General features: G+C 32.6%; 1 protein-coding gene across 1 annotated transcript; it reads right to left on the bottom strand.

Annotated features, from left to right (window-relative positions):
• Positions 1-119: 119 nt before the first annotated feature.
• On the bottom strand, positions 120-22985 carry LOC113392410 (transient receptor potential cation channel subfamily V member 5). Its single transcript, XM_026628835.2, has 16 exons — positions 22774-22985; positions 22200-22378; positions 21925-22053; positions 17308-17446; positions 13723-13912; positions 11744-11897; positions 11185-11439; positions 9995-10232; positions 9422-9544; positions 8921-9012; positions 8218-8342; positions 4422-4556; positions 3909-4018; positions 3180-3361; positions 2487-2729; positions 120-299 (listed from the first exon to the last, which is right to left on the bottom strand). Exons 1-16 carry the CDS (start codon positions 22862-22864, stop codon positions 120-122), a joined length of 2565 nt encoding a protein of 854 aa, XP_026484620.2. The 5' UTR covers positions 22865-22985.
• Positions 22986-27977: the final 4992 nt, after the last annotated feature.

Genomic DNA, 27977 nt, shown 5'->3' with positions numbered 1-27977 from the left:
AGGTATTAACAAGACTCACAATAACTTCTATAGTTATAAATATTTACAAGTATAACATTGGAATTATTTATTATTTGAAAATAGTGTTACATATCAAGTCAATCGAATAAAACTTTATTCTACATTTTTTTAATTGCGACCTTCTGATTCTTTGTAGTGGGGTAATCTCTAACGGGCGGTGGTGGGAGTCTTCCCTTGCCCCCTTTCATTTCCGCCTCCCGCTGCTTCCTCTTCGCCACAACACGTTCATGTGTCCGCTTCATTTCTAAGATTTCTTTCATTTCTTCTTTATCCTCATCCTATAAATTACAGACAAAAACTTCTATCAATACTAAATATCTAACACGATTTAAAATATACATATATAGAATTCTTTAAATAGGATTGACAAAATCACTGTATTGACATTCTTAATTTTGACCTTGTTCACTTGAACTTATTATTTAATGTTACTGTTGCTGTCGATTTGATCGATTTCGTCCTCGGTGGCCATTCTCATGGGAGATCAGCCATCTGCATCATAACATAGTGCAAGAGTACACTCTTATTGGTCCGAATCAGGTTTTGAACATAGAACTGCAAAGCCTACCTTAAAAGCTAGCCATTAGACTAACGTAACGTCCAATACAAAGTACGATGTGCCAAACTGTGTTATAAAAGTCATCAGTTAATGATGCCACTAAAAACAAAAGTACCTACAACGCATAAAATTTGATGTATTTTTGTCATTTGTCACCAGCATCAAAGGCGTGTGCAAAACTTCAGCCTGGTTTTAATATTAGCTTCATTTTATTTAAAATTTGTTCAGAAAAAAACTGTCATCGTGACCATAGCCTTAGCAAATTATTTATTTTGTTTTACATGTGTCGTAATGTGGTATTCGAATGTCTAATTAGAAGTGCAATTAAATTTTTCTGTTTTATATATTTTATATGTTCTGAATAAATATATGAGTGGAACTGGTTTAAAATGAGCTGTAGAATTCAACAATATAATTAAATTAAAGTTTGTAAAACCTATTTTTATAAAAAAAACTATTATTTCAGGAAGTATAAACATATCGAATTTATTTTTCCATGCACTAATTTTAGCTAATATGTCATTCTCTAAGATTTAATATATTACATCCATAAGCACTTTAGTCATTCAAGATATGAAGATATGTTTACGTTAACCGTTGGCTGGTTTAAAGCCAAGTATTGGTTTAATTGTGATTCTGTGCCAAATTCACAATGACAGTGCAAATTCTGGTTGTTAATCATTGCAATAGACTATTATGATTCCGCTATCATTTTTAAATAAATTATATGAGATATATGTTCATAATTCGTGTCAGAGTAATATATTTAAATAAGTTTTTAATCTTGATTTTCCTACCACAAAAGTTATTCGTACGAAAAGAGTTGTTAGAATTTTTGTTTATTAATAACGTATGGATATTATATAAGTATCTTATATATTAATAGCGTAAGATGATTTTTATCCCAGTGATTATGGGACGATAGCTGCACGTAGAAGATCGGTTATTGTCTTATTTCGAAGAACTCCAGCCGTAGATGGGCAGAAAATTAAAGAGGATTCTTGATTGCAATTTACTAAATTGTTACAATTTAACAATTAATTAATTTTAAAGTGTGGAAAATGTTACTGGCGGAGTAGAGAGGCGCTATGGTTTTATAAGAAAAAAAATTAAAAACGTAAACAAAATTATAGTAAATTGTTTTTAACAAACTCCAATTTTAACTGAACTAATATATACTATTTGATATTAAAAAAACATTCAAAAGAGGTTTTATCATTTTGGCGCCAAATGTAGTTGAGTAGCTTGCAGTTTTCAATGAAATTAAATCAAAACAAAACCTGTCATAGGTTTCTGAATTCCTAAAAAATCTTTTGAATGAACGCGTATTTGATGTTTCACGGGATACCAACTAGTATCAATAAATACTGTTGTTATAGTATTAGACGCTTACAGAAATATCTCCACTAATATTACGTATTATGCTCAAATTTGTTTGTTCGTGCTTATTTCATGCAGCAAAAGATCAACGAATGAACAAAATCTTTTTTCATGGATTTCCATGTAAGTAACATTATAATGACGAAAAAATGTCAAACATTATTTCTATATTTATTGTATTTGAAATATCTCGCCTTATTTGTTGTAAAAATTTTACCATTGATATATTGCATTGCTCTTTGCAATGAATAATTGTACGCCAACAGGCATCAAAATTGACCTTTACTCCACAAAAGATAAACTAAACGAAGTACCTATATTACTTAAGCGCTTCCAGTATATCATGAAAGCGCTTTAGTAATCAATCACTTTACAGCTTATTATTTGTAGCATCAATAGCATCAATTAGAGTCAATACTACGAATATCCTTTGTATCATTATTTATTTTCATAAACTTATACTACTGATATTAAAACCAACTAAAAAGCATCACAGTGGTTTTTGTCACCGATGCAAAGTTCTTACCTTCTGATTAATCCTCAGTACTAAAGCCCTCTTTCCGTTCGCCATTGGCTGACTGTATGCCAAAAGTTGCTTAAGCCTCTGCGCCGGTGGTACCCCTCGCTCGACCACCAACACGATCCGTGCCCATTGTCTCTGCCATTCGTTGCGGGTCTCCGCTATCTTCTGATACGTATTACCCATCATGGCAATCAACATGTTCACGAGCAAAATTGCCACTATTATCATGTAGATTACGAACAGAAGCTGGAAAATTTACACACATCATAAGTATTTCGAAAAATATAAATAAAATATTCCAGAGAGAATAATAAATAGAAGTTATAAAGTAAATTATTATTTTTATCAATATAGTTATAAAACATAGTTTTCCTAGGCGTATTGCAAAAAACATAATCAGCCCCTTAAGCAAAATAAGCTTCTGGGTGCAACCAGTGTTTTAGTGATCTCCCCTCAAAAAAAAGATTTATTAGACCTTCTGGGGCGCGTCACCAATGGTTCAAGACTTGACCCACAATGCCCAGGTTTTTTGCACCTGCTGCACCCAGGATTAAGATGGACCAAAAATGTAATATTACCTAAGATCTAAATGCCAAAACAAGTATTTTAATTGTCAATTTAAATTATTGTTGCAAAACTGAACTTACAACATCCAAGAATTAAACAATAACTAGTAGATATGAATACATTGTTAACCTTTGCGGCAATTTCATGGTCCGTTCTATCAAAAGCACCATAATAGTCCGAGAAGGATGTGAGAGACATTAGGAACATCGCCATGATGCTCTCCATAGGCGAGGGCATGGGGTTTGATACCGAGTCGTCCACGCCCTCCGGCGTATTGGGATTATCGAATGATAAGAATATCACGTAATATGCTAAAAAAATACAACACTTGAACGGCGTCAAATTTGAAGGCTAATTATAGTTTTTTCTCGTAAAAAGCCATATTTCTATTAAGAGCTAAAAAAGTTAGTATTTTATTAATGTTTACAAAAATGATGCTATAACCAGGGCTGGATTAACCATTTCGGGTCCCCTAGGCAATGCCTATTTCGGAGCTTCTATACATTTTTCTAACTTTCTATAAAATATATTTTCTAGCACAATGTAAAGTTATAATATAATTATTACAATTATGATGTTTTTTACAATATTACGAAGACATACCATAATGCTATTCATAGGGTAAATATTTACCACGAACGCTTTTCTTAAAAAATAATTTAATTAACGTATTTGGCCTGCCTAGTAGGTAATTTTTCACTAATCTTGACGCCACACACCGACTTGTCCCCTAGTCGATGCGTGGACCCTAGACACTTGCCTATATTGCCAAATAGATTATCCAGCGCTGATTATAATTTTAATAAAATCAACAACTAAATATCAATAGTAATATATTCTATAGATTATATGGATTACCTTGTGAAAATCCCATAACGAAGACAAGATATATGCAGACAAAGCGTAATAGGTCACCCATCACCATCCTATAGATCATGACTACGAACGGACCAACCGTTTTGAAGCCCCTTTTTGAGGACAAATATTAAAATTAGAATTAATAAATATTGCTTTTTAACTCAAAAATTCTGTGATTCCTATTCCGAAATTGTCGCATAGAAGGAAAATATACTTTTTCTCAAGTGGGCTCTTTTGAATCGCTATTTTATACGGTTAATATTAATGTAAAGTAGAAGAGATCTAATAACACGGTATTACTTTCCTCTAATCTCTAGCTTAAGAGACGCTGATCAAATGCGAATTAACAAATAACCTTAATCTGAATTGTGATTCGTTGGTGACAGTCGATAACGCTGTAGGCGATCAATGAAATAAAATATAGCTTAGATTAAAGCCAATTAGTCTTATATTGATCAGTGTTTCTGAAAGTGGAGACATTACAATTAAGTTATTTTTAGTTATCAGACTAACCGACAGAAAAACAAGAAATAAGGAGCAGTCGTTAACATAATTATAACAGCGAGATGATCCTCTTCCTCATCGGCGCACCACAGACGTAATGTTGGTAGAAAAACCATTAGTAGACATGAAAATAGAAACATCACTCTGGAAAAGACGGATTTTTAGAAAGACTTAAATATAACCATAATTTACAACTACGACTAATTTAATAAGAATAATAAATTAATAATAATAATAATTTTAATCCAGCGACACCCTTCTATCTTAAAGAGCGTTTCACTCTCCTCAGGGAGACTTATAAGCGCGCTCTTCGCTCGAATGAAAATTTAATTCTCTCCATTCCTTCCCACTCTTCTTCTTATTATTCTAAGTCCTTCACTGTTGTAGCTTCTCGAATTTGGAATTCATTACCCTTAGCTATAAGACGCGCACAGTCGTTAGCCGTTTTTAAAAGTATGGTTAAGGACTTTTACTTGTCGCATTAAGCAGTCGTTGTCGTTGTTAATTTTTTGTTCTGTTATATCTCCTTTTTATTTATTTTTTTATTTTTTTTTAATATATATATTTTATGTATTTATTTATGTAAATATTTATTATAGTATATATTTATATTATATATATTTATTGTTATCTGTGTATTGTGTTAACATTTTTATATTATGTATGTATTTTATTTTGACTTAAATTAGTGTACCCTTCCCATATATGTAAATACTATGATCCTCTGCCCAAAGGTTGCCTGGAAGAGATCGCTGCTGAGCGATAAGGCCGCCTGTTGCACCTCATGCAACTTTTTGTTTCAATATTGTAATTTTTAGTTTTAAGTTTGGGTGCAATAAAGTATAAATAAATAAATAAATAAATAAATGTGTTTAGTTTGGTTTGGGCAACTTAAAGTTTTATTTACTATTCAAGAGGTAGCCAAAACAATTGTAGTCAAGAAAAGTTAGATCTATGTGAATTTGTTGTCCATAACGAAAAATGCGTGTTTTTTTTATTAATCTAATTTATTACTAAAGCATGTTATCTTGCTAGCTCGTGGCTTTCTGTACCCCTTCTGCTATAAAGGGGGTACTGAGTGTTTGCTTCACGTATTAATATATAGAAGAATATATGTTTAATATTTACTTACTCCTAGTTCCTACAACGTTTTAATACGAAAAAAATATGTAAAAGCGGGACAAACAAACAAACTCACTTTCAACTTTCGAATACTTGTTAAGATTACATATTACAGATAGTTCATAATTTCATATCCATATAATAAATTGTCAATTTAAAACTTTGAATAAACTTATGAAGTATGATCGAAGTTATAACGAACTATTGTTAGTCAGCGGGTTCGCCTCCGTGCATTTTCCCGAGATAAAAGTATGTCATTCTGTGGCCCATAAACTAGGAAAACATCTATGAATAAAAATCACAAAGATCGATCGCTTCGTTACTGCATGAAAGAAATAAAAACTTTTGAATTTGTTATATTGATAGGGATGGTAGTGTGTGGCACCTAATGAACGGATCTTTCAAGGACTGACACTTCATTCGTTTAAATATAATTAAAATGTGAGCTCTTCCTATATTTGTTGATTTAGGTTTTAAATAAAGTTACTTACTTATAATGTTAAACAAAAAGTTTCATCAAAATCCACTAAACAATAAATCCACTAATAGACAATTACAATTTCATAGTATTTAAGATTAATTCATTAATCTTAACAAGACTCTAAACAGTCACTTCCTTACACACTAACATGAATCTGTATAACTAGAGTCAAGGGGTCTGGTGCGTGAACAGCGCTGAGGGTAATAACATTTCTCGTGAATGAATCTCTCGGGTAGTTGCGTCGCGTTTAGACATAAACTGTTCTTTAGAGGACTACGATAAGATACTTTCATTAAAGAGGTTTGTTTCAATTATAATAATCCAAAAATTTCTTAAGTACATATGAAATGTGAATCGAGTTTGCTTTTTAAAATTGAATATTTCTGATAAGACTTTTAATATATAATTTTATTCCACTTTTTTCAATTTAAATTTAATTTTATCCTTTGCTTTATATTAAGCCAAGATAGCCCATCGTAAGGAATGTATCATATTTGAAAATCCCATACTTAACTCCAGGAAAATAGAAAAATTTCCAGGTACTTAATTTGTGCTTATAATTCGTCTTGTTCTTGATAGCTACAACACATCTACAAAATGCTTAGGAGGGGGAGACCTTTGCCCAACATAAGATTGTTGCTGTTTATTTACTCACCTTGTTCTCTATTCTTTTATAATGTGATAGTAAGTTTCACATCAATCAGTAAATATGACACCAAAACGTAGATATATTGCCATTCAAACCGCTATACGATACGGTGTAGAGATAGCTTTGTTTACAAATTACGATGAGTGGAACGCTACTAATTCCGCGCATCTCAAAAACTGGTATTTCAACAGTTACGACATCTAATCGTATCATGAGTTAAATTAATAAAAATGTCAATCAGTAAAAGAAATTTCATTTAACATTATGTCATCATTAATTAACAATTCGTTAACCCCAAGGTGTAGAATCCGCGATAATTTGATTGGTACATTTATACTAGTAAGTAGGTAATATGTCAAGGGCTCACCTGTAATATATTTGATGTCTTAAAAGTTATGGATTAATTATAATACTAACGTAAGATATGTTTAAAATATTCACGATTGTGTAAAATTGACCCAAGACCTCAGCCTATACCGTTTTGAGTGTTTTGAATAATATTATACTAACTGTTTTTAGCGTCTAAGTCGCTGTCTACTCCGATTATATATGTACATAATAAAATCACAACTCAACTTATAACTTTTCAAAAATATATAGGAACAAAGGGACATTTACACACTTTTTATCATGTATGTATCCGTTGTTAACTTTAATATGTTTAATAAAGAACCTATTTTATGTAAATTGTTGTGACCAATCAAACTAGAGGTCATTATAAAGTATTCAAAATAACAATTCTTTTTTCGAAAATATATATTAATTTTATCATAAATATGACTTACAAGAGTCCTACAGGTTAAAATCAAAACTTTGGTGAGCCATTTCATCCCATTCCATTCCACTAGGAATGCGGCTAAGCATTCCTAAACTTTGGCGCCCCGTGTTTCAAAGGTATGCTGTCTGAATTCCAAATTTAATCTTCGCTGTGATATTATTCACGTCAATTTTATGCTGCTGTATTCAAAAACAAGAATAATTTAGCAAGAGGTAAAATATCTATAAAGGCTAAGGATTTTTTTTATTCAAATATGTAATCAGAGTAGGAAATGGGCCACCTCATGGTAAGTGGGCACCACCGCCCAAAGGCATTGGCACTGTGAGAGTGCAGTAGTGTAGTACTCACCCTTCAAACCGGAACCCAAAAATACTAGATATGGTAATTTGGCGTATGTGATGAATGACTGATACCCTGGCTTGCACAAACTCCTACCATCAAGTATATCCTAATTCTGTCCGATATTATTCTGCACATATGTATATTATGAGAAATTAAACGTAGGATTTAAATTTAATCAATTGTGTTTTCTATATCAACATTATATTCTTATACAGGTACATGTAACATTACAAAGTTGAAAAGTTTGTTTGTTTAGCGCGCTAATCTCAGAATTATGTATTTTTTCCTTGGGTATCATATATTGAAAAAGGTATATATCGTTAAACTACGACCTACATAGGGGAAACAGTAACGTTAATGCGAGTGGTACGGTCTCTACGGATCCATCTTGTCTCTATCAAATTTTAATTTACCATTTTATTTATGATCTTACCTTGAAGGAACAGTACTTAAATTCTCGATGAACATTTTTATTCCCAAAAACCTCGCTTCTCGTAATGCTGCTGCTATATATGCTAGAGCACCAACCCACAGCATTAACTCGGCACTTATACGCAACTATAAAAAAAAAAACAGTTTTACTGATGACCTAGGTTTTGAATACCTCTATCACACTAGTCATCTACTGTAACAAAACGAATATCTATCTTCTATCTACAAATATAAAGCTTACTTGCTGCTGGTGAGCTCTTTTACCTTAAGATAGTAAATTAAGGTCAATTAACAAATATTTTATTTACTTCAATACTATTTTACGGCAGATGTTTTCTGTAATTGAGGGTATACTAGAACCTTCTCCGAAACGCGCAGCATTTTCTACTGTTACATGTAGTATTTTTTCGGACAGGCAATACAAAAAAAACCTCTCTTCATTTATTAATATAGAATTACTAATAAGATATTGTCTATGTTATTTCTAAATTGAATTCTGTCATGTATGTCAAGGGCTCACTTTTTTATCAGGAGAAAGAAATAATAAGAATTACAGAAAACAATAGTACAAAAGGCGTGCTTATTGCTCAAAGAGCTATCTCTTCCAGACAAGCAACACAAACTGTCGCATATTCGCCATTATATATGATCAAAGTAACAATGTAGGAAATAGTTCATTAGTGCAACTTCAGAACTGTACTTACTTTCGCATGCCAAGTATCAAAATTCATTAATCTACACTCTTCAGTTAAATCCTCCCACCAGCCTTCCATGTCATTCTCTCTCGGTGCTGTAGCTTGTAAATAATTTTTTTTGTCATAATTTTTGACGCCAAGATGACTATGAACACGTTAATCTTCTTTTTACTGAAGATTCCGAGTTCATACTCGAGCAAATAAATACCACTGAGTTTTCTCGACATTAAAACATATGTAAAACAAACTCATTTTGGGATTATTTGGGAACAATTTTATATTTTTCACAATGCTGTGCCATTGCTGGTCAATTTTTAGTTTGCTGTTCAAGATCCGTCAAAATTTGGGGAGGCTATATGAGATATAAGACCCTATGTCGATTTTTAAATAACAGAATTTAATACGTTACGACATACACGGGCGAATAATTATTCAATAAATTAAGATTATTAGTTTATATTATGACAATAATAACATACAAAATTTTCTTATATTATGATTCTTCCTTACGTTTCTCCTTATCTTTTGGATGACTTTTGAATCGGGCGCATTGAACGCCTGGCTTCGACCCATTGAAGACTTCGACAGTTCCTGGATCAAATTCTATACCAGCCTGCGGTAAAGTACAGTTTTCTGAAATGTTAAATTAAATTAACAATAAATACCTAAGACTTGTTATCGTGATATATATATTTTATGTTTCATACTCGAATAATTATTTATTTGTATGTTCCCACATATTGTTTAGTTGTTTATATAATCCATACGATACCTAAGCTAAGAATGGAATGTTCTTTAGGCGTTGGGCCAAATAAATAATTCATTTAAATGAGAGCAAATAAATCATATTCCAGCTCTTTATTAACTTGATATTATTTGACGGAAGCACTTCCAACAGGTAAGTGTTCTTAAAAATATGTATATTTTGATATGTATTCAATCTACAGTGTAACTAATTGATAATAATTGTTATCCAGAGGAAATCAGTTAGGTGGATATAAATAGATAATTGTTCTAGAACAAACTAATAACAAAATTACGTGCCGTTATCGTTTGTTCCAAATTATTATCAAGGCAACTTACCGACATCAGAAACTAACTCTGTATCGTTCACTGGTCCCGTAGTTGTATTTACAGCAGTAGCATTTAGGGCTCTATCGGGCGGTCCCGGTCGTAAAGTGAAACAAACGAGGGAAATAACGAAGTAGAAGGAAAATAAAATGAATTGACGATAGAAGCGAAACTTGACGAATGTATTCCATTTTGTCTTCAACAGGTCTATTAACATACCCTCCAATAGTTCTAAATGCTCGTCCTTCTCCTGTGAAATACAAACAAATAATTAATATAATTATATTTGTAAAATGAATAGCTGAAGATGAATAGTTTTTCTACACATTTTCATTTCAACTTGTATGATTATATTGAAAAAGAACTAGATTTCGTAATTAACAAAAAAATAACTAGGGTCGGTTAAAAACATACTTTTATTTAGTGTCCATGTTAAACAAATTGTATTATTAGTATTTTAGATTTTATTGCTACTAATACAAAAAGTGGGTGCGTGATTTCAGCTAAATTGGATAAGTGGCCTTTTTGTAAATTTAATCCGTTAGACTTACATACAATGAGTAATATTAACATACTCGTAGGTATGTGCGTGTATAAGACGACGAACGACGCCTCTTTTCTAAGTTCTTAGAATATTTAAAATATATACATATATATTACACGAGTTTATATTCAATGCTAATTATAATTTGACAGCGTAAAGGAAAGTCATTTTTAAAGTGCAGTATTTGTATATACAATAAACTATTCATCAAGAACCCCCGTGGTTGGAAAATATAAAATAAACTAGTATCAATATTGGACAAAGCCTTAAAATCCATTGGGTACTTAAACGACCTACGACTTTTGGCAATACTAATGAGAATAAATATGACGCTAACTACTGATAAAGTATTACTAATATATTCCAGGGAATATATAATTCCTATAGGAATACGATAATTAGTCTAATTAAATATTTAAATTAATGTTTGTTTTTATTCGTATTCTAAGTACTCACGCATCGTTTATTTTATTAAGTTGTAACATTGTTTAATTTACGGATGGCTTTTGCGTGAAAGATTCCCATTTTAAATTAAAATAGATAGCGCCAAAGTCGTTTGAGTCATACACTTATAAATTCATACTATGATAATTTTGCAAGAATTAAGTTAATATAAATAATACCAAGAGAAATATGAGAACAAGATAATAATACTCACCCCAAATACAACTAAATTCAATGCTGAATCTTTACTGATTAATCCTGTTTCCGTATCAATAGTATCGACTTGTCCCAAAGGATATGCAGCGCAAGTCGTAGCACCGATTTGCCAATAGATTTCTCTTTCGATGTTCAATATATGGAAAAAGAGTTCCACGCGCGCCAGCTTTGCGGTTAGTGTTAGAGGGGTCAGGTTTTGGACGTTGCGTATGTTTAGAGACGCTCCAACTTCGTAAGCCATGTCGAATGTACTCTGATACGTAACGTGTAATGTACATTTAGGTTCTTGTATAATAACTACATTTTATTAAGTACATTGTGATTCTTTGTGCAGGATAATTTTTTTTATTTATCAAGTATAAAGTAAGATAAGAAAATTATAAAATTTATTTAAATTTGTTTGCCAGCCTATGCACTGCTCTTCTAATATTTAAGTAACCTTCAAAACTTAAATAATTGTATTAAATTTCGTGAAAGTCTAAATAGCTACACTTAACTGAAATATTTTTAAATAATATAACACGTTTGTAATAAATATAATACAGTAAAGTACTTACTATTTTATCATAAATGATCAGCATGTGAAGAACTGTGTTGCCGTTTGTATCCTGCTTATCTGGATTAGCTCCTCGTGCTAAGATTAGACGATAGCATTCCTCCTGACCAAGACAGGCTGCGAAACTTAATGGGTATTCGCCCCAATACACGTACCTAATAAACGGCCGTGAGAACATTCTGTATTGAATATAGCGAGGCTAAATATGTACATGTAAAATTAAAATCCGACTCAATTTGCCTTCACGAACTAAATACTTTATATTTATAATTAAGCTGTAGAAATTCCGTATGACGATTAAAAAAATATTAAATATATATAAAACAGAAGTTTTTAACAAACACAGTTTTTTTATCATTATCAAAATTGACATAGTATAGTACAGAGAATAATTTCTCCGCTTAGTTTCTGTCGCCAGCTCATGACTTTTCAAAACCAGTAGACTTTTTAACAATTAATAAGTATATCTGATGCTTTAATATTTAATAAATTACTTTGACTTAGATACTATTTTATTTATTTCAATAAAATTCCAGTTACAAAACATCCTGTACAATAATTAGATAAACTTAAATTGCGTGCTATTCATATAATAGAAATCCATGCGATGTAATCCTGAAACTGTAAGCCCTTAATCAGAAAAGCCGAATCACAAATTCAATTTCATGAAGTGATTTAAATCGAATCGAATTTATTTCAGTACTCAAATAAAGTCTGATTATTTTTGATTGCAAAATTCATTTATTTATTGAATGTAAAATGTTTTTTTTTTTAAAATACAAATGTTATAATCGATATTGGTTATGATAGATGTCGATGCATCGCCGTAGCATGCACAAGCGATCCCGTGCTGACCGAAGAGCCGGAGTGGGTATGACTGGTTTTTAATGAGTATTCCGGTGTGCTGCGTACAAGGCGTTCTACGCATTGGTGACCCCCATATTAACTTTTTTTTTTTTTTGTAAGATTAGTTAAATTTTAGCAATATTATCGAAAAAAATTTTTCAAACTACCTAATCTGTGTTAAAAAAATTAATGAGGAATAATAAAATATGTAATTAGTAAATTTTTGTATGTTTCATTTTCAGTTTCGTTTTATTTGAAAACCAGAACAATAAGGACTCAAGCCTCGAACCTCCAGATTAATCTATGCGTTCAAGTTTATAAGATTACACAGAGTTGTTGATTAACTCGTGAATAAACGGCTTGTTCAATTTAACTAAAATACCATTGATTTCGGGTCGCTAATTATTGCAAATACCGCTGAGAATTCTATGCCAATAAAAGTTTGATAAATAAGTTTGATATAAGGGGTAGGGTTGATTATTTTGGTGTAATTGTAAATAAATTATTACAATATTACAATGGTATAAATTACTAATGAAATTGTTATTATAATTTGTCTAATTCTATATATGAGATAAGTAATTTTGGTCAAATAAAATAGAATTGCAAGATGGATTTCTCAAATGGAGTGCACTGCTAACCAAGAAATTTTAGTCGTCATATTTCTCATTACCACCACATATTAATTCTATAAATCCAAATGATGTGTCTGCTTCATTGGTCTAGTGGATATCTCATATGGTCGAATCTTGGAAATTGCAAGTCCCTTTTCTAATTCTTAAGTAGAATCAATAATCGATGGATTTATATAAATATTCTCACTAACAGCCCGAAGTTTGTACAATACTTCTGTTCCTCGGAAAGCACCAAAACTGCAGTTCTGTTTCTAATCTCTTTGCGTTTGTAAAGGATTGCCGTCCCATTGGTCTATGATGACTGTGCATAGTTGAGCTCTATATGTCCTGCATTTTTTGCTGGATTTTTACGATTGGCCTCTGAGGCAGAAAGGCATTGTCTATCTAAGCAAGAAAATTTTGGTATAATGGCTATTTCTCGGTAGATTTACTTATGTTCATCAGTTTGTGTTATATATAATACATGTTATAGCTTGCTAACTCGGTTTACAAAACTTACCCATCATAATTAGTTTCTGGTTGTACATTAACCCATTCATGATCAAATGAGTCTGTTCTAGATGCCTTCTGGTCTTCAGGACACATGAAATTACCAAAACAACGTTCATGGTAGTCCGCTCCAGCGTCCAACAGGAACTTGACCATTGTGGGATCCTCATTAACAATGGTCATGTGGAGGACACTTTCACCTGAAAATGTTACATCTCATCGTCACATAAGAGTGTCTTTACTCTCCATCAAAAGTTTTATTATATAGTTCGGGAGGCAGTGTTAAAATATCTAACGTTTCGTGTCCCTTGTTTATTATTGCAATTAATTTCTGTCAAGGAAATAAATTGAAGAAGTCCCGCTTATTATAATTTGTCTAATTCTTAATTTTTATATTTAAAAAATCAGTTAAAAATATTAACCTGCATGAAATAATAATAATTTACAGACATACTCTGTAATCAAAATTGTGGAAAAGAGTAACTACTGAGTTTCTTGCCGGTTCTTCTCAGTAGAATCTACTTGCCGAACCGGTGTTAGCTTCAATTTTATTATTCATATCGCTAATGCTGATACCGTGAAACGAGTTATTAATGTATCTAAAGTATCTAATCAATAAATAGAGTAGAGAACGGTGATCATATGGCGTTGAATAATAAATCACCGTCAGTCCATATTACTAAAGTTATCCGGTACTTTAGTGAATTAATTAGAGTAAAAGCATTAATTTGATAAAGTAACCGATATGTTTATTATAATATTTATATTTTCTAGGTCAAATATAAAAAGTATACCCCACACCAATAAAGTAATTTCCCATTAAATGTATTGCTAGGCAAGGCTTCGGAGAGGGTTTGGAGCTAATTTCTACCAGGCTGTTTATTGAAAGTTGCAGGTGTTAAAATAATAAACAAATTACACACGTCAAAACTCAGCGGACGTTGCGTGGATTTGAACAGTATCTCGCATAATAATGACGTAATAATGTTACGAATATTTATCTTTTTATGTATATTATTTGGCTATGATTAAACCTTAAGAATTACATTCAAATATAACTTAAAAACAAAAGTAATTTCCTTTCTGTTGTATGTCACTCATTAGTATTAAATAAGTACAATTTAATAAATGTGAATTATCGTAACTGAATTATGGGTGGATTTGTTTTTTCTTTATTATTTTCAGGAAAACACGAGTAAGTCAAATAATCCTCTTATTAAATATTTACATGTTTTGTTATCTTACTCTGCCAAGAAGCTGTCAAAAGTTATGGACTGAGTCGGCCTAAGAATTTATGTTTTAAAACTTTCATAATTACATAAATCTATGGAAGATTATTACGTAATTTTATTACTCCTAGTTTGAGTATAAGCCTTAACTTTTCTGACGGAATTCTATAAAATACGAACTCAGTCTCGCTGATAAATATCTAACATATTGTGAATAAAAGATATATGTTTTTATTATTCAAAACAAAGTTATTGATTGGTTTATTTTATTCGATTAATAAAAAAACAGGCCTTAGTCATTCAAATGTGGCATTTCGTTAACGGTGTTATTCAAATTCACGTCTATGTTACCGAAAGTTGCGTAATAAGTTTATGCTAATGTCTTCCATATTTAGTGAAATATACCTCCGTTGGTGGCTTAGAACTTAAAGATATGATATTAATATGATCAGGACCAATTTTATTGTACAGATGCTCATCTCTATTACAAACCCTCTGGTCGATTTCCAACTGTGCAGGATATATCATATGAGTGCACAAGTGCGTACGTGTAAAACATAGATACCCGACTTTTTTTTTTGTTTTTTTGTATAATTTTAATTTAGTTATTTTCTGGTTAAACTTATTTTTTTTTTTTTAAAAAATCATCATTTTATAAACAGAAAATTAATTCTTAACAACTTTAACATTAATATCCGTCTTAATAATTGCTTTGTTTTATTTCTTTTAATCACACACAGATTCACTTTTAAGCAGCTTAAATCTTATAGCTATAATAAAAAAAACAAAATATTCTCTATTCAAGTAGGTTCATAAAAGCGCTTGTAAATCGTCATGTTACATTGTTAAACTTACTAACTCAAAGCTGCTATTGAGAATTTATTGACATTAAAAATATTAACTTTTAGTAGCACGACCTTGAAATCTGAATTGCGGATTCGCGGTGTTTGACTAATGAGGTTAAATATATTTTTATCAAGTTTAACTTTTTTACGCTTTATTACATACTGAGTTAGTGTCGCCATAAGTGATTGGACCTGCCCAGCTGTTATTGCTAATATATGTACATATATTATAATATTGCTAATATTATCGCACTAAATAATACTGAATTGCAAATTCTTAAGTATCTATAAAACTAATGATCTAAAAAATTACTACGTCTGCGATAGAACTGAAAATTTACATAATTATCATTAAGTGGTGAGCAATCTCTCCATCTAAAGTACTAGGATACCATAACATGTAAGGCGTAGTGCAGTAACATACTAATATATCAAATGCAACCACTAGCCTGAAAATTTTAAGATTATTTTAATATCGCCAAAACTACTGTTCTAAACTACAAAGTTTTTAAATTGATAAACAAATTAGAGCTAGTAAATAATTAAATAAGAGTTTGAGATTGGCCACGGCGACCAAACTTCATATTTGATAAGAAGAAACTTAATATCATAACTATCAAAGTAAATGACTAATAATCGTAAATTAGGGACAAAGCAATTAATTATATGCGAAGCATAACTCGGTTTATGCCTTTAGAAAAAAAATATTTTAATACAATTAAATTATGTTAATTGTTTTACACACTAAGCATCAATCAGTTATTATAATTATTTTGCATCAAATACTACCTCAATATTATGTAATACCTAATTTAGTTAATCTAGTATATGATACCGAATTTAATTTTGGTAGTTTTAGTTTCATTAATTAAAGTTGGTGACGTATTTTGGTGTAAGTTTTGTATACTGAAACACTACGGACTAAGCTCTTGTAATCCCGTCTTAATCCAGGGTGCAGGGCAAGCAAAAAAACCCGTGTGCTGGATCTTTTTGGGTAGGGAGGTGATCGCCAGAACACTGCTTGAGCCCGGACGCTTGTTGAGCTTACAAGAAGTATTTATTTTTGAATATTTACACTAAGTACTTTATGTTTATTTCGTTTTATTTTTAAATCTACGATATTTTGAACTTGTGCTAATGCTAATGTTATAGGTGGAGTAATTTGCATTAATGCGTTAATAAAATCGCAATAATCATAAAAGTCTATAAGATAACGATATATTTTTGTCAATGTCAATCCAATGGCCACCAGTTAAAAAGTGGTCCCTACTTCCTATAAACATTGTTGGCTGTGTAAGGAATATTAGCTAAGCCTTATACCGTCAACCACGCTTACTAGAATGTTATGCTAATACTTCAAACCGTCAATACTTCAAAACATACAGATCAAGCTATTAAGCAGTAGAATAACTAATCAATGATGGCACCGCACGACCCTACATAATACGAACATAGTATGAAATGGCAAAAAACTCACCATCATTAGTTGGTGGATTATATCAAATAAAAACCGTAACTTACCGTAATATTCATCGCTCATGTATATATCATTGATCAACTTCGGATAAAAACGCAATAATCTCTTCGCCAAATCCGCTAAAAGAGAAGTTGCGTTTAAAAGACACAGATGGAGTATTGTCTCTCCGACTGCTCCTCGTTCCTGCAAAGTTCAATTATAATAAAAAAAAATAATAGCCTGTTAAAATCCCGGTGCTGGGCAAAGGCCTCCTCCCTCTTTTGAGGAGCACATTGAGAGCTTTGTCCACCGCGCTGCTCCGATGCAGGTTAGTGGATACACGTGACAAATTCTCATCTACCACGTGCAAGCGTTCCTCGCGATGTTTTCTTTCACCACCGAGCACGAGATAAATTATAAATAAAAATTAAGTAAATTAATACAGTTGTGCTTGCCCCGAGCTTGACTCAGAATCATCGTTTAAGATACATCTTGTATCCACTGGGCCAACACGGCTCAATTATAAAAAAAATAATTCAAATTCTAAATAAAAGTACAATTATGTTGCATATTATTAATTTGAATATTCTCTTGCACTTTTTTTATAAGTAATCTTTTGTCACCATATTATATTTAATAATATTAAGTTTATTTATTTGAGATAAACACGTCTAAGTAAGTAAGAAATCGGTATAAGTTGAGTGTGCCGCCATTTTTTACTCGTGAATAAAAAATACTTCTCTATCACCACTCCGTTTTCTTTTCGATGCAAATAATTAACGTTAAAGAGTAATTGTCGTTCTATATCCAATCCAGCAGGAACGAAATTGCAAAGCAACTTGGAAATGGTGCTAACATTCTTGCCAGCACGCCGACATGGACATTTTTACAAGCTTTTATTTAGTTTCCGTTCCCGATTGCAAAAGAAAAATAATTAATATGTAATTATGCTACACGTTCTTAAATGTTCCATGACAATAAATAATAAATATTGGACAACAGGTAGGTAGGTGTAGGTACCTATACAAAACGGGCAAACTCTTCGAGAAAGTCCTCGCAGCCCGTCTCGTTCAGCATCTCGAGGAGGTCGGTCCGGGTCTCTCAGAGGCTCAGTACGGGTTCAGGGCGGGCCGGTCGACGGTCGACGCCCTGAACGCCCTAAAGACTCGGACGACAGAAGCGGTGGCCCGGGGGAAAGTCGTCCTGGCGGTGTCGCTCGACGTGGCGAACGCCTTCAACAGTCTCCCTTTCGAGACGATACGGGAGGCACTCCGATACCATGGGGTGCCGACCTATCTGGATGCGTATCTCCAGGACAGGGAGATCCTCTGGGCGGGGGTCGATGGGAGGCTGGTCCGGCATCGGTTAGGCTGCGGCGTTCCACAGGGGTCGGTTTCGGCCCAATTCTGTGGAACGTCGGTTTCGACTGGCTCCTGCGAGCTCCCGTCCTTCCCGGGATGGGGGTGTTGTGTTACGCTGACGACACCCTCGTCACGGCGACATGGGCGGGAATTTCGGGAGGCGGCTCGCCTCGCCGAGGTCGGAACGGCTCTCACCGTGGACCGTATGGGAATGCTGGGCTTGAGGGTCTCCATATCAAAAACGGAGGCCCTCTTCTTCCACGGTCCACGGAAAAGACCCCCACGAGTGGCGAGTATCACCGTCCAGGGGACGGTGATTAAGGTGCAGGTCCAGATGAAGTATCTGGGTCTGATCCTGGACGGACGATGGAGCTTCGGGCAGCATTTTGAACATCTCGGCCCGAGGCTCATCAACGCCGCCTCCGCCCTCGATCCGAATCGGTCGGTCGCCTCCTTCCGAATGTGGGGGTCGGGGTCGCTATGCCGGCGTCTATATTCCGACGTAATGTGGTCGATGGCGCTGTACGGTGTGTCTGACTTTACTATTTGAGTTCTGTCTGTAAGGTACGATTCAAATATTTTTAGTGCTTTACCAGTGACACCCACGGCCTCTTTCTCAAGCTGTGTATAATTACTATTTGTTAATTTTGGAATCCTTTGTTTGACATTATTATAGTATTTAGAGTAATTTATAGCCTCATACTGGCTATATGTCTTAGGAGGTGGCTTTATTTTATTTATTTCCACATATAAATAAAATAAATTAATTCTCTCCTATCCTATGATCGGATAGGGGAGAATTAATGAGTATCATATTAAAAGCTTCATCGGCTAAGTTAGTGCTCACATGGTCCAGTATCAATTTTCTAGTTTGACATTCTCTTGTAAAATAGGACTTCTTAACTCTATTGATAATTTTGTAACCAGTTCCTTTTAGAACCTCTTTGTATCGTTTTAATTTCCGATCTTTCTCCAACAAGTCTATATTAAAATCTCCAAATACTATTGCTCTACGTCTTGATTCTAGTTGTGATTCATACTCGTCAAAAAAGTTCTCGTTGATATTCCCAGGATTATAGACAACTCCTACCTCTAGGCCATATCTTTCCAATTTTATCCATAGACAATTGTTTTTTCCGACGTATTTGCTGTGCGATAAACAATGTTTTAAATCGTTATGGATAAATGCTGACACACCACCGCCGACCGCATCGTCCCGAATATTGTAGTGATGAGTGTAGTTAGGGAGCTGAAGCTGCGATGTTTGTTTTTCTGTACTTATCCATGTTTCTGTTCATTTCCCTTCTTACGGATGCTGCGAGCATTTAAGTACAGAAAAGATAAACGGGCCCTTGAACGGGGCTACTTGATGGAAAATCTTGATAATTGTCAATTATTTTATATGTATTTATATTTAAAGTATTTGGTATATACGGCGAGTCAGTGATGTTCAGTTTTTTGGACCGACTTTTACAATAGTTAGTGACCCATTTATGTAGTTTATGGTGAGTCCGGTTTCTCTTTTTTCTTCTCGTAGCATAAGTTTATTTTTAACAGTAACCAGAAATTTTTGCTGCGCAGGAGTTTGATTAGAGTACATTTTAATATCGCGAAGAAACTTTTCTTTATTCCGAAGCAGTGCTTTCGCTGGCCCCTGTGCTTCAAAGCAAACCTTAATTTTACGGGATTTCTTTGGGTTGGGTTTGCCAACTCTGAAGATGCTTACGGGTTTCGGAATATCTATGCCAAGTGAAGAGATGACATTTAGAACATCGGTTTCATCTTTCAACTTCCTTTCCTCTGCTTGAGAACATTTTGGCTCGGGAAGACTTACAAGAATAATGTTTTTCTCCCTGTTGTTGCGACTTTGTACTTCCTTAGTAATTTTTTCACAGAGGTTGAGCTTGTTCTGCGAGTTTCTGTTGACTGCTGTAACTGAATTACTTCAGTCTCAAGTGATTTTATTTTATTTAGACCAATAACAATCGACTCATCTAACTTTGTCAAATGGCATTTAATTTTCTCTTGGTCTGATAGCAGAGTGGCAGTAGATAATTTCATGTAATTAATTTGACCGATAACGCCATCTACCTTGTTTTGCACAGTATTCCAATTTTGTTCAGTAGTTGTCTTTATATCGGATAGTTGAGTCTTCATATCTGAAACACTATCCCGTAGATTTTTGTTGATCTGCTCATTCAAGTTCACATATTTTTCTAATAATGAGCTGATGCGGGTCATTTCAGATCGCATTTCTGAAATTTCTTTAGAGCATTGACAGTCAGTTGTACATTTTCGTTTACTGCGTTAAGTCACATTTGGTTGCGTAGCCATACTAAGATCGCTTATCTTTGACAAATCCGGTGCCGACCCACCGGCATCTATCGTCGTGAGTATTTTTCTAGGTGGTGATTTCATTACAAAACTCATATTTCTATGTGTGCGTGTTGACACAGTGCACTTCTTGTATGAAGGGGTCAAAAAATAACAACTGTTCTCATTCTCGTTCTAATTAAAAAGAACATAATAAAGATTGTTTTTAAAAAGTTGTGTTTTCATTTATTATTTGTATATAATAAAAGTGCTTCAATTCAAAAGATTAACCAAACTATCATCTGCGTTAAGCTTGGATTGTACATGGTATACGACGGATAAAATTATTTTATATATTTAAATAGATTGCTTGTGACATTCGTGGCTATTACTTTGTTATTTAGGATTATAAACATTAAAATTGTTTTCAATAACGTTTGCGTTCAATTTTATTCACGTTTTATTGATAAGATTTCACTGTCCCCTTGATCAAAGTCAAAAAGTTTAGTGTAGGTATAACATTGCTGATATAACAGTATCAGCAGTTTCAGATGCAGGGCCGGATTTAGGGGCTCCACAATAAACTTTCTGAAAAAAACTAATACCGACGAAATAGCAATTTTGTTGAAAAAAACGTTTCTCATAAAAAATACAATCTAAAATATAATAAATGGTAAAAGAGAAAGAAAATGACGATGCTGATCTAATAAAAGATATCCGAGAATTATTTCTCTAATGATGATGAAGATGCCAATAGATTGAAATTCTAAAATAAAAATACGAGTCCTTATATACTGGTCATGATTGAGTCCCCATATTAATATTTTTTTTTTAGTTCTCGCCATGCTGTTATGCTTAACGGCGAGACGATAAATCGAGTAATTTGAAAACGTACGAATTTTTGGGGAAAAAAATTGGGGATTGAGCTTAATTTGTGTAATTATCTTGTGGTAGGTAAATAGAAATTTGAGATTTAGTATTAAAACGTACTTGTGGTTTAAGTTTTACCTTAAGATCCCAGCACAGTTCTCTGAAACCTGACGGATTAGCGTCATATTCTTCTTGAGTGACCACTGGCCAGTCTTTCTCAACATCGAACTCTTCGTCTGGATTCTCCATACCACGTAAAGGAGGTAACTTAAATAAAATAAAGCCAAACTATTTACCATATAATTATGACTTACATAAACATAATTTGAAAATATGTATAAATGCACCAAATTGCTAAGAAAAAACTACTAAAAAACCACAACTCTTCATACATATATTATATTTAATCATACCAATTTATGTCGCGGTCGTTCCTTATTTCTCAACAAGACAATATGCGATATTGGTATGTAACGGCCTTTTCCTTTATTGTAGAGAAATGGTTCTACTTTTGTTTTGATCGCATGATCTATTTCCGCGTACTGTTTGTTCTGTACAGCTCTTTTCATCATGTCAACCAACAGTCCTCCCCCTGATAAGCACAAATATATTTACATATTTTTATTTACTAATAAAAGTAATATTTTAAAGGTATATTTCATAATCAGAGATTCAAATTAGGATGGTTTTAACTGCAAAAATATAAAATATAAAAAATGAAACTTTTCATACTTCTAAAACCTAATTAAGGTACTTGCGTATGAATTTATTTAATTGATAAAATCGTCATTCAAATAAAGTCCTCGAATAATACATTTACTATTCGCTTCGAAATTCAATAATAAAAAAATACGTTTCAAACTAAAAAAATTGTTCAATAATAATAAATGATAATTATTATTATTGATCAATTTTTTGAAAGTCTTTTGGTTCAGCAATATTGCAATAAAAGTCACATTTAATATACATACATACATAATAACTTACCTTTAATATCAATAAGCTTATAAATTTTCTGTTCAGATGTTCCGGCCTGCTTTTTTACACCACTGGTAACGTTGCTTTCAGTATTTCCCATTTTCAAACAAATTTACACTTAACTTCGAATATAACTCAAAATAATCTATATTATATTAGGTAAAAATAAGTCGTTATTCATAATATTGCGCTACATACGTAGGAACTGCATGAACTTTACAATTTCAACCTTGGTGAGATCGACAAAGCGAATTGGTTACTATAACAATAGCAGCCTGCATGAATAAACGATCAAACTTCATTTTCTTCTTCGAGGCCAAATTTGCTAAGTATATACAGACTACATATATTCTAGAATAAATTGATTAGAATATATGAACCATTAAGAACCAAAGAACTAGTAGTTAGAACCAACTTAACTTTCCCACGTCCACATCAAATAAACTATTAATAGAATTGAGAGTACAATGTGAATTACTTAGAATGTTTTCCAGTAGGATCTTTAATAAAACAAATAAGACACATGAATGTCTTTAATTAACTGTGGATTTTATTATTTAATTGAAGATCGTAAGATGAGATAAAATATTTCGACGAAACTTAAAATAGATGCACTGAAGAACAAACCTACCATACCGCCCACTGTAACTGGAACAAAGAGATCCAAACTGTTATACATATTCGAATAGTAGAATTATAAAAAAAAAAATAAAGCGCTTCAAATACCTTCCTAGAATTTCCTTAAATATGAATTATAAACTTACCTACTAAATCCAAATCTGTGCGTAGTAGATTTTTCTGATACCGCATCGTGGGCAACGAAGCCATTCGTATGTTCACCAGTGTACCACGCTTTTTGTTTTCTATCCATCTCCTATAACATATTATTACTGATATACTCGTACGTGGCTAGAACATCTGGATCTTATCCAAAAATTGCGGTTTCGTACGGGTACCACTTCATTTGCTTAAATGCATGCTCTACGTTGAAATAAAACATGACCAAGTCTACATGTGATCTATCACAAGTGTCACCGCAGTGTCCGCATTGGAGGAGTTTTGTGGAATAAGCTCCAAACGTGCCCCTTAAAAGGCAAGAAGGCCCTTGCCCAGCAGTGGGACATTTACTAACTATTTTTATCTACATCTCTCTTTTATCTCTTTACTTAACTCATACCGTATTGTAAATATTTAAATGGCTTTGAAAATATATTAATATTTTATTGTTTCTTTTTATAACAAATATATATATATATATGTTACAAATAAAAACACCTACTCTGGCAACAAAACGTGTTACCTTACCAATCGAACGTCGGTCGATGCCAATGATCGACGTCAATTAATTATGATAGCTTTAACTCATCGATTATATTTTCTATCGGGCGTTTAGCCGTCGAATAAACATCGATCGACGATTGAACGATGTGTGCTCTTTATTAGTATTGCTAAAATAGTTGATTTTGTTCTATTTTATTATAGATTGATTATTTGAATATATCCTTCATATCGTATCCAAGAATCGAACTGTTATCGGTATTTCAAGTTCGAATCTATACCAAAAGTTTCAAAGTGTTTGCGTTAATGGAAAATTTATATGGCGAAACTTTATTTCTCAAGCCATCAGTCATGGACGGCTGCACGTTTCGTAATATATTATCAATTTTTCGCTAACGCATACACAAATATCTTACGTTTGACGCTACCACTAGAAGTAAAGTAAAGTAAAGAGTAAACAGCGTTTAAATATTCCACGGCTGGACAAAGGTCTCTTCACCTGTCAAGTTGTCAAAAGTTTCGTTTTTCCACTGCGGCTTGCTACATATATTACAATACATAATTTTATCTACCATCCATTCATGGACAAATTTCGGGGCGGACAGCTACTTAAACATGGTAATATGTTTTATAATATTATAACATCTAAGCCTCAAAATGAAGGCAATATTTACTCAAAAATGCTTGTTTCATTATACAAATAAAAAGCTTCAACAAACTTCGGATCAATACTGTAATTAAAATAACACATTGAGCGCAACACGGAAGGTTGTTTTCCAAGTTATGTAACGATTTACAAATAAATTAGCAAACCATTACTCTGGAGAACAGATGTATCAGAATCTTGAGTATAACAACTAAAACCTAACAATGAAAACTTGTATAAGCAATGATTGATGTATCTTTGAACTAGTTTAAAAAATATGTACGAAAACTTAGTTACTTAGATACGTGAATAATACTAAGTTCACTCTCAATGCACGACGGCAGACATTCTGTAGCATCAGCGACATCTTCATTGCCCAGTTTTGTTTTCAGAGCTGTTGATATAATAATTAAAACATATAAATGAACTTTTTAACTTATTTCATTATTGTTTCTTACATATTAAACATGTAATCTTACCCTCATATGTAACTAAGCAATTCAGACCTGTGTAATTGCAGTAAATATTTTTGTCTGAAAAAAAGATTAGATATTTTTTATTAGATTTCTTAATTTGAAACAATACTAACTTCAAGATATTTATACCGTATTAAATCTGTTATTCAAAATATGAGATGAACTTTGTATATAAGGTATTTAAACTCATGACTTATGTGCTTTTTTTAAACATAAATGATTAATTATTATTATAATATGGTGAAACTATAGACAGATGGAGGTATTACTGTTAATGTTAACTACTCACATGATAAATCTCGGACAGGATGTACACATCCGCAATGCTCATAAGCTTTAGCAGTACTTTTAGCTAAACGACACGCTCCATAAGAATACAACTGAAAACATTTTTTACTATACCAAGCTAAGTTGATTTAAATATAGAACGAGTAGACTTTAACGGTAACAAAGATTCAAATCTGGAGGCAACGATTGGTTTTTCATTTGCTAAATTAAATTTTGGAATTCACCTCGCCTATGTATCCATGTATCGTGAAACGTTTGTGTATTTCCACCAACCCGCAAAGAAGCATGATTATGATTTATTTTTACTAACCAATCATATGATAGAAGTATCATTATAATTGAAGGAGAGAAATAATTGTCGTATCAAGAGGGAACATTTAGTACGTAAGCATCTCTCTCTAGTCAAAAGAAAATAAATGGCTTGCTACTCAGCATTATTGATATTGAGTCTTATATCCAACAATTTTACTAACATTTACCTGATAAGTATGTAGTGTTTCTTTAGGTATTTCGTAGTTGTATCGACATTTTCTAATAGCAATATCTTCATATTGCAAAACATTTTCGTTATCCACTTCTATAATCGAAAAAGCTAAATCTATAAAATTTTCTCTATTCGTTTTGACATCTAATTTAAACTTTTTGTCCAAAACATTCGTTGACAGTTCTTCTGAACTATGTATTGTGACCTGAATTATAAACAAATGAATTACAAGCAATAAGAGATACGCACGCTCTTCTCATACTTAAGAAAAAAAAACTTTACCCATTTACTAAGGCCAATTGAAAGCCAGTAGTGTTTTTAACCAACGAGTACTTAAGTTTTCAATTATTTTATTGTATTTGCAAAAACTTACTTGTGCATCAGACAAAATATGAAATGTTAGAACCCCTGGGCCGGTACTTCTATTGACAACGACCTGAGAATCTTCTATGTATCTAAATTCAAATTAACCTCATAAGTACTGGAATTATCTGATAAATATTATATTTACAATATTAAGCCAAATTAAACCCAAATGTGATCTTATCTGTACAAACGATGATATCAGTTGATTATCTTGAAGTTAGCTGCAAGTGAAGCTTGATCTATATTTACCAATTGTAGATCAAACACGAGTGATGTGCTAACGTCTTTATTATAACATTGTGTATGCATGAATTATTGTTGATAAACTTACTAACTACTATAACATGTGCATAATTTAAGTGAAATAAAGAAAAGGAATTCAACTAGAAATAAATGAGTGACAAATATAAATTTACTCCGTTAACTTGAATATTTTTCAATAAGTGTTGAACGGTCTTACTTGTTTTGTAAAGTATTAAATGAAAAACACGATCCGTATTCAGAGTCCACCATATGGAAATTCTCACAGCAGGAGAATTCCTTGCCATTGAAATTACAGTCTGCTATCATTTCATTGCACCGTTTATGTATCTAAAATAAAAGTCAACTGAGAATTTGCTTAATGGTAAGATATTTTTATATAATTATTTAAATTAAATCAATTACATTTTAGCTGGTAAATAAAATTATATTTTATCACTTACAAATTTTTAAACTGGCACAAGTTTACATTTATTTAATAAATAAGAACGACAGTTATTTCTTACATTTTCGATTATATTTCTCCAAGGAACATCGCAAGGTACTGCTGTACCGCAAGGCAGGCATAGAGACCGACTACAAATACCTCGTCCAAATAGTAAGTCTGCTACGTATCTCTTGTAGTCATAGTTTAGAGGCTCCACCAAGCCTGCTATTGTTTCATTCAATTAATTATAATATACTCACAATGAAGGTAAATTAGTATCTTAAATGTATCCAATCCGAAGATATCGGTTTATATTCGGCCTACCAAGAACTAGTAATTTTAGTTGATTTTCGTTTTCGCTTATTATTGCAGTTTTTATTTTCTACATTATTTTATGACCTTACTTTCTTTATTATCTGAGATAGAATTTCTGTCGTTAACTTTTGTTCGAGTTGAAAGTTCCTCAATAATATTATTTGAAATCTAGAATACAGACCTCTAAAAGTTTCCTAAGTACGTACCATAGTTTTCAGATAACTTCTTTAATACACTCTTAGGGGAATACGTTTCACAAATGGTCACAGCTGGAAAAGTTGTATTCCAGTATAAGTATCGAGTGTCTGGGGTGAAGCTAACTGCATTACCCCGCTGTACCACTGGCATCAGGAGTAGATACAGACAGCCAATAAATATCAATAGAATCAAAAGCCAAATCGCCCTAAAATGAAAATTATACAGACAAAGTAATTAGTATATAGTTTTCTTTTGAAATTTGAAGCTTGGCAATTCATAGAAAAATTAAGCAAGACTAGGTGACCTTGACCCCAGTAGATTTATACAATCACAAAATTCTATCAGAATGATTATTCTAAAATTCCCATATTCTAAAAAACTTAAACTGTGATGCCGCCTGGTAAATAACATACTCGTAATAACAATTTGGTTTATAACATAGTAGAAAATAACATTAAATATCGCAATACTTTG

The sequence above is a fragment of the Vanessa tameamea genome, chromosome 5 (assembly GCF_037043105.1).
Source record: "Vanessa tameamea isolate UH-Manoa-2023 chromosome 5, ilVanTame1 primary haplotype, whole genome shotgun sequence".
Taxonomy (NCBI): Eukaryota; Metazoa; Arthropoda; class Insecta; order Lepidoptera; family Nymphalidae; genus Vanessa; species Vanessa tameamea.
This window is presented reverse-complemented; position numbering and strand designations above follow the sequence as displayed.